A 15,839-nucleotide genomic window follows, 5' to 3' on the forward strand; every position below is an offset into this window, starting at 1 on the left:
CCAGTTTGGTTCCTTTAAGTTCCCTGAAGAACTGTGCTCTTGGTTCTAGATCTTTGCAAGCGATGCCCTCAGAAACTTCTGTCTCCTGGTCCGGGAAGCAGTGGAGTCTCCCTCACACCAGTCAGCCAGGTGTTACTGCCCCTGTACACATGCTGCACTTCACCTGTCATACACTTGTCTTATCTTTTACTTATTTGTCCCCTTCATTAGTCTCTAAGGACATTACGCATCTTTTAACCCCAGGCTTAGGACAGGATAAACAGCCCAAAATGGCTGCGGAGTAAAAATGTTCTTGAAGACACTAGTTTACTATCAGGCCTAAATTACACCAAAGTACGTGCGTCAGTTACCTGCCCCAACTCAGCACACATCTATACTTTACATATTTTACTATTTAGCTCATGATTAGCCCCTGGGCTTTTGCTAAACTGAGCAAGCAAGTTCCACGTCTGAAGTTACATACCTGGAGGATGGGGCATGTACTGACCACCCAAAATCTGCGATCTTAAGCTCTCCAGATGATCCGAGGAGCAGGTTCTCTGGCTTAATGTCTCTATGAATAACTCTCTTTGAATGACAGTAAGACAGGGCATTTGCCAATTCTGTGATATACTATTCAAAAAAAAAAGTATTGAAAGTCTGTGTTTTAGATTTATATAACACAATTTTAGACATCTCTTCTGAAAGGAAACCCAACATAGATTTTAACATGTTTCGTAGATTTTTAAAGCCAAAACTAGAGAAAATGGATGACTCTACAAGAAAACAAACCAATTTAGTGTGCAGCATTAAGTACAAGTGATTCTGTGCTATGTTATTTGCTAACACAGCAGATGTGATATTGAAAGACAGGAAAACACAGAGACAGCACTACATCCCCACATGGCAATATATGGCCCAGCAGCAATGAATTAAGACAATATTGAAAAACTGGTATAAATTAGGGAGTCAGACATGTAAACGGTTTTTAACATTTAAAACAAAAACGCTTAAGTACAGACCATTCCCATTTTTAAACCAAGGCCAATTTACAACAAAAGGATTTGTCTGAAGCTAAAACTTTACTCTAAGAGCAACGGAAGAAAAAAATCCTGAACAATAAACTAAGAGCAGTTGTCCTGGCATGTTAAGTAGCGAGCTAAATTTGGGGACACACTACATAGTAATTCATTAGTCAGCTTCAAAGTACACAAGCAAGTCAGTCCTTTCGTTCGTTTTGTTTGCATTTCAACTAAAAGATCTAGCAAGCAGGTCCAGAATTTGCTTTAACATATAAATAAGAATGGTTTTATAGTATACTGAAAGAATATATTTAGCTCTGACTTAAGTTAGAGAAGCGTTTGTTTCCCAAAAGTAATTCTAGACAGGACTGAACATTATTTTATACCAAAAAAGGTGTACTAAACAAATGGGTAGAAACCAGATGTTATCGTCAGAAAGGACATTTTTCATTATTTTCAGCCAAAGCCAGAGACCAAAATTTAGACCATAATAAACTGAAAGTGAAGGCAAAGAAAGCTCGTCTCCTGCACCAAAGTTGGGTTGATGATGCCCTAGGAGCACACATTACTATTCCGGAGGGCAACAGGCTGTCCCTGCTCAAACCTCGGCGAGAACCAGAGCTCTCTGGCACCCAACTCCCTCCACACCTCCCACATTAGATTGTGGGTACACGTAAAGGTCCCTAACACTTCTCTAGAATTAGTCTTATTTTTATTAGAAAAGAAAAACAGGTGCGTGTATATATCTCCAAACTAAGGAATCTAGAAAGAACCAATCTTTTCTTTCAAATAGCTGTTTACACCAAAGTAAACTCCATCTGGACTGAGGAAAACTGAGTACTACAAATATTAATTGCCAATTAAATAAGAAACTAGTTTGGTTAACTAATATTTAAAAAGCAAATAAAATAGATTTCTACTTATCCAAAGGGCAAATATTTAAGTTTAAAATAGTACGTCCTCGTTGCACAGACAGGACCAGAGGGTCATTCACCAATAGTGCTGTGATTTCATCAGAAGATAAAAGTAAAACCACCTGAACTTAATGCCATTTACATCAATGCCAAAAAGAAAATGAGTGTACATACTACCCAGAGACCTCCACCAAGAAACAGAACGAAGTAACCACCATTCAACAGGCCCATCATCAGCTAATTCAACAAAAAACAGCCCAAATTAAGACTCAGCTTCTTCAAACAATTTTCACACAATAAAGAAAAGTAGAATTTGGGGGGGGGGGGACAAAAACCTGATAATGTTGAACTTTATTAAGATTAAAAACATCTGCCCCTGAAAAACACAGTTAAGAGAATGAAAACATGAGCCACAGATGGGGAGAAAACGTGATAAAGGACACGTACCACAAATACACAGGAACCCTTCAAACTCAGTAAGACAACAACAAAAATTTTTAATGGGCAAAAGATCTGAAGAAACACCTCAAAGATGATATACAGATGACAACTAAACACATGAAAAGATGCTCAACATTGTACGTCATTAGAGAACTGCAAATTAAAACTGAGGCACCACTGTACACCTACTGGAAAGACTGACATCCAAAAGGCTCAACACCGGGCTTCCCTGGTGGCGCAGTGGTTGAGAGTCTGCCTGCCGATGCAGGGGACACGGGTTCGTGCCCCGGTCCGGGAAGATCCCACATGCCGCGGAGCGGCTGGGCCCGTGAGCCATGGCCGCTGAGCCTACGCGTCCGGAGCCTGTGCTCCGCAACGGGAGAGGCCACAACAGTGAGAGGCCCGCTTACTGCAAAAAAAAAAAAAAAAAAAAAAAGAAAGAAAGAACAAAAGGCTCAACACCACCAGCTGCTGGTGAGGAGCAACAGGAACTCTCATTCGTGGGTGGGAAGGCCAAGAGGGTATATCCACTTTGGAAGGCAGTTTAACAGTTTCTTAAAAGCTAAATGTAGTCTTACCATACAAGCCAGCAATCGCACCCCTAAGTATTTACCCAGCCAGTTTGAAAACCTATGTCCCACAAAAACCTGCATGCAATTGTTTATAGCAGCTGTACTCGTAATCACCGAAAACTGGAAGAAACCAAGATGCCCTTCAGTAGGTGAAGAGAGAATAATGGAATAGTATTCACCAATAAAAAGAAATGAGCTATCAAACCCTAAAAAGATACAGATGAATCTCAAATGCATACAGTTGTTTCCCACAGGGTAACTGGTTAACAATGCTACCACTACACATGAACACTGGAATTGAACAGATAAATCGATGGCGGAGGGTGGAACCCAAGTTTCTCAATGTTGGGGTGGAGGTTACAGATAAGCAAGGGAGGAGGGTAAAATGATCCATGTGATAATGGACTCATGTTTTGCTTAATATAGATACGGATGGATAAATATAGAAATACTTTTAGATACACGCATTTACATGGATTACTATACACATATTTCCTTGCTCTCTGTCAGCTGAAAGCCTAGAAGTAATAACACTCAGTAGCAATGATCATATCCAGCGCCCAGATCTTGGTTTCTAGTAACACTTTCCAATAAAAGGAACCAAAGCTCCGTGGAGAAATAACGAATTCTAAGACTGGGATAGGAAATGTACAAGATGAAGCTGGAACATCATCTTATAGCACCAGAAAACAAGAAAGTGCTTTTCCGTGCACGCACACACACAACGATAGGGACACATCCAAAGGACACAGGAACCACGAGAGAGCTCCCAGTGGCCAAAGCTGGAACAATGAGAGCAAACTGGTATTAGATTATACTCAAAGTGTAAAATAATCCATGAGTCCATGTTAATAAATGATTGACTCCATTTTCTGACTATTTTAACATCATTTTGCCTTTGGTGTGGGTATTTGTTGTTATATGTCTTTTATGTCTATGGATTAATTTTGTCTGGTGAATCAAAGGATTTATATCATTTATCAAATTTGGAAAATTCCCAGCCATTATCACTTCAAACATTACCTTCTGCCCAATTTCTCTATTATTTTTTCCTTCAGGATTACAAAATTTATTACTAAATTTATATAAGAAGTAAACATTACTTCCAAATGTCAAAAATAAATAAATAAAAATGAGTAAATAAATAATGGAGAATAGAGAAATATCCGGTACAGAACTCCAAGTAGCTCATGTCGACGCCCTGCCCTACAGGGGACCCTAACCCCCACGGGCCGTTCCTCTGAAAGGACGGAGCATGCAAAGGAGAAAAAGAGTAACTACAGTGGAGAAACCTGCCAAACACTACCTCAGCCAGGTGCTCAAGGCCGACACTCAGGGATGAGGCAGGTTAATAGTATGTATCCTTGATACGAGAATGCATTTTACCTCTGATCTTCCTCTCAAAACCCCATGACCCTCATCTAATCATGAGAAACTAAAGAAATCTGAATGAAGTATGGATTTCAGTCAATAGTTAGGTACCAATATTGGTTCCTTAGTTATGACAACTGTACCACACTGATAAAATATAAATAGGAAAATTAGGTGTGTATTAATAGGAGAAAGTAAGTCTGTACTATCTTCAGTTATTCTATAAGTCTAAAACTAATCTAAAACAAATTTTTCTTTTTTTTTTTTAAAGAGAGCAACTATACATTTCCACAGAAACAGCTGTGGAAACCAACCACAATATTCCATTTGGTACCTGATTTTATCTGTATATAAAAGGTACACCTAAGCTATTTTGATTTTTCCATTTCAAATATTTGATCTGATTAAGCTATCTTCCCATGAGACAAAACCCCCTCTATTATATAATGAAAGGTCCACTGCTAGGTAGGACAGGTATAGAGGAAACAGAATTAGTCTGAACAAATGAAAACTTACAGTAGCAGTTCTCTGCTCATCAAACTTTGACAGTTTCTGAAGTTCTCTATAGACAGCTCCGAGGGGTGCATATTCCAGAATTAGGTAGACTCTGGTAGCATCATGGAAATAACCATACAGCCTGAGAATATTTGGATGCCTGCAACGAAGGACGAACACTCTAACACCTGGTTTTGGAGCTGATATGTACTGAGTATCAAACAAATGCTCATGTGAAACCAGTGGTGAAAACTGCTGCTGGCCACAGATCCCACTTCAACCCCCCTTGAGAATTTGAAACTACAGACCCACTGTAAGAAAAAGATGTACACTGCTATCAATTTACATGCATTTCAAGGTATTAATGGACCTTGGGTTTAGTTAAGACTATTGTCTTCCTTTAGGCCATCTATATTCTTAGGTGGGGAAAGAATTCAGATAAATATTAAGTCTCTGCAAATTGGAAAAAAAAAAAAAAGACATGGCATTCCCACAGTAGTTGAAACCCAAACACCATGAGATAGACAACACAGGCAGCGTTCACGAATGGCATGGGATGTGCTGCTGACAACTTTGGACAGCTGAGCACAGGCTATCTGTTTTTTCGTTTTGCTTTTTTTTTTTTTTTTTCTTTAATTCACCGAAAGCAAAAAGAAAAAGATCCACTGGCCAAAGTCAACCTGTAGGCTGCCAGTTTGCAACCTAACTCAAAATAAAAGGTATCATTCCCTTTAATTACCCACCAAAACAAAACAAAACAAGAACACCTCCGGTAAATTACTCCATCAACAAAACAAACCTTCAAGCAATTTTTCAGGACCACGGCACTTAAGTCTAGTGAATTTAGTCACTCTGCAGTACTACGGAGCCAGCCTTCTACAAAGAAGTTTACAATCGTTTAACTCTTAAAGTTCTGTACACCACTCTTCCTGGACATCTGAAAACTTACCTAAGGTGGGACTGTATTTCTACTTCCCTCCTCAGCTGATGCTCAACTCCTGCTTTCTCCAACTGAGCTTTAAATAATACCTTAAGAGCCAGGATAAACTTGCTTTGTTTTTCTCTCGCCAAATAAACATTACCAAACTTTCCTTTACCCAGCGGGCGACCAATTTCAAAATCTTCCAAAGCCCACTGCCTTCTAGGAAAGAATTGAACATTTTAAAATGTGAAGAAAACACATCTTTTCTAACAATGTATATTAGTGAGTAGTAGACATCCTATAAATTTTATATTCAAAGTTGTATTGAGTATGTACCCTCTGCAAGAACCAAACCAATAACCACAATTAATGAGTCACCACAGACATTAAGCCCCCCATGCCCCCACCCGCCATCAGCTGAGTGACTCTGTGACAAGGAACAACCTGGACTGTTAGAACTGAAGCACTCACTGGGAAGTGTCCCACGGCAGTACTATGCCCTGGAGCACAGACCTATTAACAACAACACTTAGGACCGTAAGAAGGATTAGATGAGTAACTGGAGAGGGAAAAATGCTGCAGAACCACCTGTGAGCCTCTTTCAAACCAAGCACAGCCTCCACCACTCTGGTTAAGCGAGTGGGATGGAGCCCGCAGGGCAGTGGGGCGAGAACCATTGGATGTAGATTCTCAGAAAGCCTCCGGTAGGTGCTAGAGCAAAAAAGGCTATGGATTCATTCCTGGCTCCTATCACATTCTAGAATCTAGACAATTCAGAGACTGAGAGCAGGGGAAAATACAGCCAAGCTTTATTATGAGGAACAAGTATAATAATTCTGTCAATACTTTCAAAATACCCAGACAGTCATGTATTAGTCCATAGCTCTGCAATAGGACCACATTTTGTTGTTGTTTTTTTAACTTCCACCTCTTTACTAGAATAGAAAAAAGTATAGAAGCATACATAAACCATATGTAGTAGTTACTTCTGAAGGTGGAGAGGAACTTTCACTTCACACATTTCTGTAGCAGATTCATACAAGTCATTTCTAAATTTGGAAAGCAATAAGAAAAACTTGAGTCCCTAATAAACATCCATCATTAAAATTCCTTCTCCCTTTCTTTAAAGATTGGAAATTTGAAACATCTATATTTTCTAAGTGAAAATACAGTATAAAGACCTATTTTAAAAGTGTTCCCATAACTAAATTTGCAATTAAAAGGTGTATTCTAGTAGAATGATGGCACAGAACTCTGTAAACAAGATAAAACTTTACCTTTTTGATTCTTCATTTTTCTGTTTTGATGCCGCTTCCTTTTCAGGATTATTTCCTAGATAGAGTAAGTTAAAAACCTGTTTTTAGAATAACTATGCAGAATAAGTTAGAAATCTTTGATTAGAGATGAATATTAGTGTATGTCCAAAATATTAGTGTATGTCCAGAATGATAGATCTGAACTATTTCTAGTTTTTTTTTTGTTTTTTTTTTTTTAAAAAAAGGGACTTCCCTGGTGGTCCAGTGGTAAAGAATTCGCCTTACAGTGCAGGGGTTGCAAGTTCTATCCCTGGTTGGGGAACTAAGATCCCACATGCCGAGGGGCAACTAAGCCCATGCGCCACAACTACTGAGCTCGTGCGCCTCAACTACAGAGCCCATGCAACCTGGAGCCCGTTCACCACTACTAGAGAAGAGAAAAACAGCGTGCTGCAACGAAAAGATCCCGCATGCCTCAACGAAGATCCCGCATGCCAAAACTAAGACCCAACGCAGCCAAAATAAATAAATAATAAATAAAATATTTTTTAAAAAGAGTACTTACTACACTGTAACCTCACTCCTGCCATTTGAAGTCTTTATAGAACCTCGAGAGTAAAGACAAGCAGATACATATAGCTAGGCCCTTAGATAATCTCCTTGAAGCCTCAGTTTCTTTTTTTTTTTTTTTTTTTTTTTTGCGGTACGCGGGCCTCTCACTGTTGTAGCCTCTCCCGTTGCGGAGCACAGGCTCCGGACGCGCAGGCTCAGCGGCCATGGCTCACGGGCCCAGCCGCTCCGCGGCATGTGGGATCTTCCTGGACCGGGGCACGAACCTGTGTCCCCTGCATCGGCAGGCGGACTCTCAACGACTGTGCCACCAGGGAAGCCCCCTGAAGCCTCAGTGAAGAGCTTCTAAAGCAGAATTACCAATCTTCCCATCCATCACAAGCTCCCACCTCATCACCTTTTCCCCAGGAGGTGGGCCAGCCAGCTGTCCATTTGCTACAGACAATGTGCAACAAAACATAAGCCAACCACCACCTCCTTCCACTGTCTTGGTGGCCAAGGGGAAATTACATGCGACATTTCCACTTGTCTATTTCCAGCACTTCAAACTCTTAATAGCAGCACATTTTGCTCTGGTCAGGTATTTGAATTCAGGCCTCAACTGGACTCTTCCCCTCCCTGGTTCACAATCTCAGTTAAGGCCACCAGTATAACCACCATCCCCATGTCCAGTTTATTGCCCAGTTCAGTCAAGTCTGCATCCTAAGTGAGCTCTCGGATTTGTCTGCACCACTCCATCCTGGCTGTCTTCAAATAAGTTAACACTTCAAAATCTTAGCTTCCTCCTCCACAAAACCAAGTTAAAAACCATGGCTGCCTTTGTAGAGTGGTTACGAGGACAGAATGACACAACGCGGATGAAGGAAGCCTGCAGTGTGAGCGCTCACACCTGGTAAATGCTAACTATTAGCACCGACCCTGCTCTGCCTAGGTCAGGCCGCTGCCATATCGGCCCCAAACCACAATGGCTTCCCTCCTATCTGGTACCCCTGGGTCCAGCAATGCTACTCTCCAATTCATGCCCCACATTCAGATGAGCTTTCTATAAAGGCAAGTCAGCCCGTCCTCCACTCAAAAACCTTTCAGCAGCTTCCCAGTGCACACGGGATAAAGCCCCACTCACCGCGGCCAGCAGTGCCCACCTCGACCTGACCTGGCCCGCCTCAGTCCACCCACTCCCCACGCCGGGCACTTCCCTCCACACCCCAGAACCCTGAAGTTGTTCAGCTCCAAGAGTACCTGCTACAAGAACCCCATCCCTCCCCTCCGCCCCTACTATGCAATCAAAGAACACGGCACTGGTGCTGTGTCCTCCCTGGCTGCCAACTCTTCCTTGAGGGTGGGAGTCCGGCCTGGCCCACAGGAGACACAGGTACTTCACCCGGACACCAGATTTTCTCCCCATCCTCAGTAGAAAATGACGTAAAAGCTAGGGTTCCAAACAATAAACACACGTCTACACACTTGCTTTTTTAGCAACTAAAAAGAATGACTCTCCAATGAGCCTCAGAGCGCTGATTACCAGGTGCTGGGAGCTGGGGCTGCTCGCTCTTTTGGGTATTACTCAGCGGCCTGGAGACAGGACGAGGGGCGCTGGCTGCCTGCGTCGGCTTCTGCTTCAGGGGCTGTACGGGTTTTTGGCTGGAGACAAGCTTCTGCACTTGTGAAGGAACACGCTGCGAGGAATTTGAAGGACACAAGACCCGCTGAGCCTGGCCACTGTTTGCAGACACCGGATTCTGAGAAGGAAATTGCTGAGTCACCGGAACACGTTTTGGGCCATCACCAAGTGGAACTGTAGTCTAGATTGGGGAGGAAAAAGGAACTTTATGGTCTCCATGAACGAAAGCTGAATATCAAGAGAATATTCCAAAAGTTTTTTTTCCAATATAAGAAAATGAGTGTCACTCACTGATAACAGACGTTAGGGGAAAGCGATTTTAATCAGCACTTCCAGAGCATACAGTGTATGGCTGCAATACCTGAATGACACCGCCTCCCCTTCCCCAACACCCACCCCTAAAAAGCACGCCCCCATAAACAAATGTTCATGAACAAACTTTCATTGAAAAAAGGAGGCATTAAACACTAAGAATTCACAATGACTTGGGAATTATTATTTAGCAAGAAGCTGCAATTTGGAAACTGTATACCAAAATGCCAATTCCAATGACATTTCTTTGACAATACCTATGTTTAGAAAAGAGACTGAAAGAAATACAACAAAATATTCAACAGTGATTTTTTTAAAATTATTATTTATTTATTTTTGGCTGTGTTGGGTCTTCGTTTCTGTGCGAGGGCTTTCTCTAGTTGTGGCGAGCAGGAGCCACTCTTCATCGCGGTGCGTGGGCCTCTCTTGTTGCAGAGCACAGGCTCCAGACACGCAGGCTCAGTAGTTGTGGCGCATGGGCCTAGTTGCCTCGCGGCATGTGGAATCTTCCCAAACCAGGGCTTGAACCCGTGTCCCCTGCATTGGCAGGCGGATTCTCAACCACTGCGCCACCAGGGGAGCCCTCAACAGTGATTATCTTTGAGTAAAGAAGTTTTGGAGAATTTCTGTACTTGCCAGATTTTCCACCAAAGCTAATTACTTTTTTTTTTTTTAACAATAATGACCACAGTTTTAATAGTCCAAAAAGCTAATTACTACTGATTTAGTAGTGTTTCAATTTCCAAGTGTTCAATACTGACAAAATGCATCTGAGGCAAAAGACAAAATAAATATAGGCTCTTCAAAAAGTTACTACCAGGGCTTCCCTGGGGGCGCAGTGGTTGAGAGTCCGCCTGCCAATGCAGGGGACACGGGTTCGTGCCCCGGTCCGGGAAGATCCCACATGCAGTGGAGCGGCTGGGCCCGTGAGCCATGGACGCTAAGCCTGCGTGTCTGGAGCCTGTGCTCCGCAACGGGAGAGGCCACAGCAGTGAGAGGCCCACGTACCGCAAAAAAAAAAAAAAGTTACTACCAAAATATATTATTTACATGCCTGTAAGTTGGATGTCACGAGTTTTTAAAATACTTAAATTCTAAGGCCCTGAGCTAATCAAACACAGGGCAGGGGGCACTTCCTCTAGCTTCAATGGAGGCAATTTCCTCATAAACGAGCAAACAGTGCCAGAAGAGAAGCCTCAGAATCCATCACCAGCTTGCTGGTACAAGTGCTTTCCAAGAGAGGGTTTCCAACTTACAGGAAAAAGAGATTGCTTCTGAAATTAGCAGCATCCACAACACAGCAGACATTCAGGCAGCAAAAGACATTTTAAACATCAAGCAATTTTCTTTTTATGTAAATTTATTTATTTTTTTTTGGCTATGTTGGGTCTTCATTGCTGCGCATGGCCTTTCTCTAGTTGCGGTGCACGGACTTCTTATTGCGGTGGCTTCTCTTGTTGCAGAGCACGGGCTCTAGAGCACAGGCTCAGTAGTTGTGGCGCACGGGCTCAGTTGCTCTGCGACATGCGGGATCTTCCCGGACCAGGGCTTGAACCCGTGTCCCCTGCATTGGCAGGCGGATTCTTAACCACTGTGCCACCAGGGAAGTCCCTAGAGCAATTTTTTAAAATGATTTTTATCATCAGAATTGAGAATCAAATACAGTGAACCAATTTAGCCTTTTTCTGGTTGGTCATTTTTACACTTTCAGCCAGTAAAAAAGGCTAAGTAGCCATTTTTCAAAGATGAAGACTTCTAAAAACAAACCCCTCTCCTCAAAAAAAAAAAAAAAAGCAGTATTCATATTCTTCTAATTTCCTAGAAGGAAAAAAACCCGGGGATTACTTATATTAAAAGGATCTTTCTGTGAGAGACCCATTCACCTAACTGCTCCACAAATATTCATCAAATGCTAAGTAAGGGCCAGGGGGTCTCTGCTCCTGGATTCCAATCTCCCCCAAGCTGAACTGAGCACCCCTCCTAGGAATTACTCAGGTTATATGTATATATAGTATGGTACTGGCTCACACACCTACCCAGAAGGGCTCTAAGTTCTTTAAAGTCAAAGACCACATGCTTTTCACCGTTGTGATCCCTGCACCTGACACAGAACCTGGCTGCAATGCCCAGGAAATGCCCACTGAACTGCTGCTCGACATTCCTCTAAAGCGTGAGCAGAACCAACTACGGCAAAGAAATTAATTTCTGGAAAGCAAGGAAGTACGGGCAAGTGTTAAGCACCTACTACGTACATCATTATCCTGCATGCAATGGAGCAATAGAGATACTTAAACAGCTAACTGTAAGACAAAGCAGAGGAAATAAAAGTTACGGTGAAAGAAGCAACGAAGTGTTTTTGAATGCGTAGAAAAATGACTAATTCCCACCCAAGAACGTGGTAGAGGGATCTAAAGTTACAACCCAGAGTAAAGGTAAAACGAATTCTTGATTTTAAACCCAATCTCAAACAACTCTACCCCAATAAAAAAAAATAATAATATAAATAAATAATAAAATAAAACCCAATCTCCCTTTGGGTTTTATAAATGTGACTTGAGATTACAGATTATTCGATTTACCTTAGGCCCCGAGATGCTGTTTTCTTTACATTTGTCCATGATGCCTGAAAAGAAAAAAGAACCACCTTTAATTTGTAAAAATCCACCTGCTTCCAAGTGTTATGCTGGATGAGGGTTATAAATCCTGATGAAAAAACCTCAACAGCACACAGAATTTTACACGTTTTGTCATCCAAATGAGGCTGATAAGGGAGCAGTGTTTTCTCGCCTGATACCACGTGCAGGCATGGGGCCTTCCCCCCACCTCACACGCTGCAGCCCGCCCCTCCCCCGATACTCAGACTTCACTCCTGAACCGCCCTGTCCTGCCCCATCATCTCTCTAACGGACCACTTTCATCACTGTACAAGCCAGCTTCCACACCTGCTGCCTTCAGAACAAAAAAGGTCCTCTTTACCCCAAAACTGACTCAAGCTATGACCACATCTCTGGCCTCCCCTTTCAACAGCAAAGCTCTGCAAGTCTCTACCACTTCCCACAAGCTCCCTCCCACAGGGCTTTTATCCCCACTGCCAGCCCAGCTCCAGACTGACCCCTGCTGTTGCTAAACCGAAAGGTCAATTCTCGGCCTTCCTCTAACGTGCATTCCCTGCATTCCAGGGGATCCTGCACTCTTTTCCCACTCCTTTCTTCGCTTAGCTCGCAGATCTGTCTTCACCTTACTGCTGTCCCATCGCAACCGCCTTTGCTGATCAGCCTCACGCGTACCACCAATCTCAGTGTCTGAGGTGACTCCGGAATGGACTCTGCAGGTCTCCATCTACACCTGCCTACGGCCCCAGGACTCTGAACATCTTTAACAAGAGAACTCGAATTTGCATCTCCTGCCCTCCCCTCTCCTGCGACTGCCAGGCTCTCTAACAACCTGCTCAGGATCCCCCAGGAAGGTCTGCCAGGCGTCTCAACCCAACACACCAAATGAAACCTCTTCTCTCCGGCACACTTCTTTTCCCCTTTGCCATGGGGGTTGCCCAGAAACACTTCTTTCCCAACGACACTCACTCCTTCGGTGAGCTCATCCCGTCTCCTGGCTTTCAGTACCATCCACAGGCTGAGGATCCCCAAATTTCCATCGGAACTCTGACCAGCTGGTAATCTGAGAGCATCTCAATGTTAAACTGTCCCCAACTGAAGTCCTGCTCCCTTCCCCACCCCATCTCCGGCAACCCGCTCTCTCGGATGGCGGACTGGGCTGCCCCCATCTCAGTAGACGGCAAATCCATCCTGCCAGTTGCTCAAGTGTAAAGTCTTAGCACAATCTTTTACACGGTTCTCCCTCAAAACCCTTATCTGATCCATCAGCATATCTTACAGGCGCTATCTTCAAAATCACTGCTCACAGCCTTTACTACTCCCACCTCGTCAAACCACAATTTTCTCTCCCCGCAATTATTTGCAAAAGGCTCCCCAATGGTCACTCTGCTTCCACCCTTCTCCCATTAAGTCCATTTGCAACACTGTGCCCAGTGATCCCATTAACAAGTCAGATATATGGTCCTTGGTTCAGAGGCCCCTCATGGTTCCTCAACTCAAATTCAAAATCTTACTTGCACATATAGGCCTATAAAGCCTCACAGAATGTGGATCTTGACCACCTCTGTGACCAGATCCCCTCCTCTTCTCTACTGCACACCAGCCATTCAGGGCTCCTCCCTTTCCCTGGCAGAGAAGTCCCCTGCCACAGGGCCTTTGCACTTCCTGTTCCCTCTACCTATGAGGCTCCTCCCTAAAAGAGAAGTGTGGCTGTTCCTTCATTTCATTCATGCTGAGATGCCCCTTTCAGATCATCTTTTACTTAACACCTTACATAACATTATTTGTACCTGTTTACCTTCTGAGTCCCCAGACTCAGATACCCAGCTATCTGCTCAGTATCTCTAAAGAAAGTAAGCTCCACAGGAGGAAGAGCTTAGTCCCATTTTGTTCACTGTTACCTCCCCAGAACATGCCTGGCACACAGTATGTATGCTCATCTTTTGGGAATGAATCAATCCATTAACAAAACAGATCAGTAATAAAAAATAGTTTCTAACACTTAGGAAGTGTTAGAATCACTTCCTGTGAGTCAGGCACAACAACCTATCAAGTAAGTAGAACATAAACTCCAAGAAAGCAGAAACCTTTCTCTATTTCTCTTACTCAGATGCTCCTTATACTCTAGAATCCAATCAGAAAGCACTCTTCAGCCCCACGCTTTCACATCCACTTTATAAGTAATCAAATAACTCCACCTCGAAGCCGGGACCAGGCTAAAGAGCCTGGAGTCCTTATAAACAGCCATTTAGACATAATAGACAAAAAAGAAAAGGAAATACATTCTCCTCGAATTTCACACATGCTCTGATGCTTTCTTCACTCTCCCTAACAGTTACAAGCAGCAGACTCATGAGAGCACACAGACCAATGAACACTGAACCATCTTCCACAGAAGCTACAGACATTCACGCCAATGTAATGCACTTTCCTTCTCAGGAAGCACAGTAACAGAATGGAACATGATTCTGATCCAGAAATTCTGGAGAAAGCCTCAAGAAGACTGCTTCTCAGGTGATTCTGGCCTGCAGCGGAGTTCAGGAGTCACATGTCCAGACGACCTGCACAAGATCCCTGCAGTTCAAACTAGAGATCCTACTAGTCTAAACAGCAAAACAGATTTGCACTGTGGGTTGAGGCTTTTCCTTCCTTCGTTAAACCTGCAAATGTCTGCACAGATGCAAGAGAGTGGAGAGGAAATGAGTATGTCGCTGAGAAGCATTTAATTCAAAGAACTAGGAAGGTTAAGGATGAGCAGGAAACAGTGAAAGGGTGATAGCTACATCTACATCAGGAGGACATTCGCTAGAAATGGAGACTTTCAGGCCCAACCCCAGACCTAACAACTACATCCTGCATTTCAAAGACACCCCCAGATGACCAGTATGTGGCTGGGCTAGACCACGAATTCTCAACGAAACATCAGAATCACCTGCAGAGCTTGATAAAAATACAGACACCTGAGTCCTACACCCAAGCGCTTCTGATCCCTTAGGTGGGTTCATATTTTTAACAAGGACGCTCAAGTAATCCCGATAAGGGTAGTCCAAGGTCTACGGTTTGAGAAGTACTGGCCCAGGAAGGCCTCTTTGAGGAAGTTATTTATTCACCCACTCATCCGTCCCGCCCGGACAAGGGCCTTTTCCGGCTAGTCTACCCAAAGTAGCCCCCGGTTCCTAGCGCCCTTCCCTAGTGGAAGTTATCTTGCTACTTCATCGTCTGTCTTCCCACCCCCCAGAACGTAAACTCCAAGACAGCAAAAACCTTCTGTACCTCCTTACCCAGGTGCTCACTGAACACGAGAATCCCATCAGAAAGCAACCCCCCAGAGCCCCCCCCCCCACGCCACACAACTCAACGCACTCCAGGTGTTTAATAAACACCAGGCGGCATGTTACAGGGCGTCTGGGGACCCAGGAGCTGATGGGAGGGCGCTGGAAAAGCACAGGGGGACGCAGGGAGGAACGGGGGGGGAACGCAGGGAGGAACTGGGGGACCAAGGGAGACTTTCTCGCCCCGACCCTCCCCTCGCCGGCCCAGCGGCCCCAAAGACCTCTTCCCTCCCACCCACCCCCAAAGGCCACCCAGGGTCCTCCCGCCCGCCTCACAGAGATGCCCCAGGTCTACGTACCTACGGCCTCCCACCTCCGACCCGAAGGCTCCGAGTCCTCCCGAGAGCTCGGCCGTTAGGAGGCAAAGTCTTCATTTTAAATAGGAGTTAAACCCTCGAACCCGAAAGCTGATTGGTCGGG

General features: G+C 43.9%; 1 protein-coding gene across 4 annotated transcripts in view; it reads right to left on the minus strand.

The window, feature by feature from the left end:
- Window positions 1-15,839, minus strand: part of AURKA (aurora kinase A) — a 19,755-nt gene extending 3,916 nt beyond the window's left edge. Inside the window, exons 1-7 of one of the 4 annotated variants that reach the window (XM_030839150.2) lie at window positions 15,719-15,839; window positions 12,055-12,098; window positions 9,065-9,344; window positions 6,994-7,048; window positions 5,744-5,932; window positions 4,816-4,954; window positions 464-612 (exon numbers count right to left, since the gene is read on the minus strand). In XM_030839150.2, the coding sequence (XP_030695010.1) occupies window positions 464-612; window positions 4,816-4,954; window positions 5,744-5,932; window positions 6,994-7,048; window positions 9,065-9,344; window positions 12,055-12,093 (851 nt within the window). In that variant the 5' untranslated portion in view covers window positions 12,094-12,098; window positions 15,719-15,839. Of the gene's footprint in view, window positions 1-463; window positions 613-4,815; window positions 4,955-5,743; window positions 5,936-6,993; window positions 7,049-9,064; window positions 9,345-12,054; window positions 12,099-12,417; window positions 12,555-15,718 lie in introns of those variants that run through there. The other 3 variants (XM_030839147.2, XM_030839149.2, XM_030839148.2) reach the window with 3 other exon arrangements.

This window comes from Globicephala melas, chromosome 15 (assembly GCF_963455315.2).
Source record: "Globicephala melas chromosome 15, mGloMel1.2, whole genome shotgun sequence".
Lineage (NCBI taxonomy): Eukaryota > Metazoa > Chordata > Mammalia > Artiodactyla > Delphinidae > Globicephala > Globicephala melas.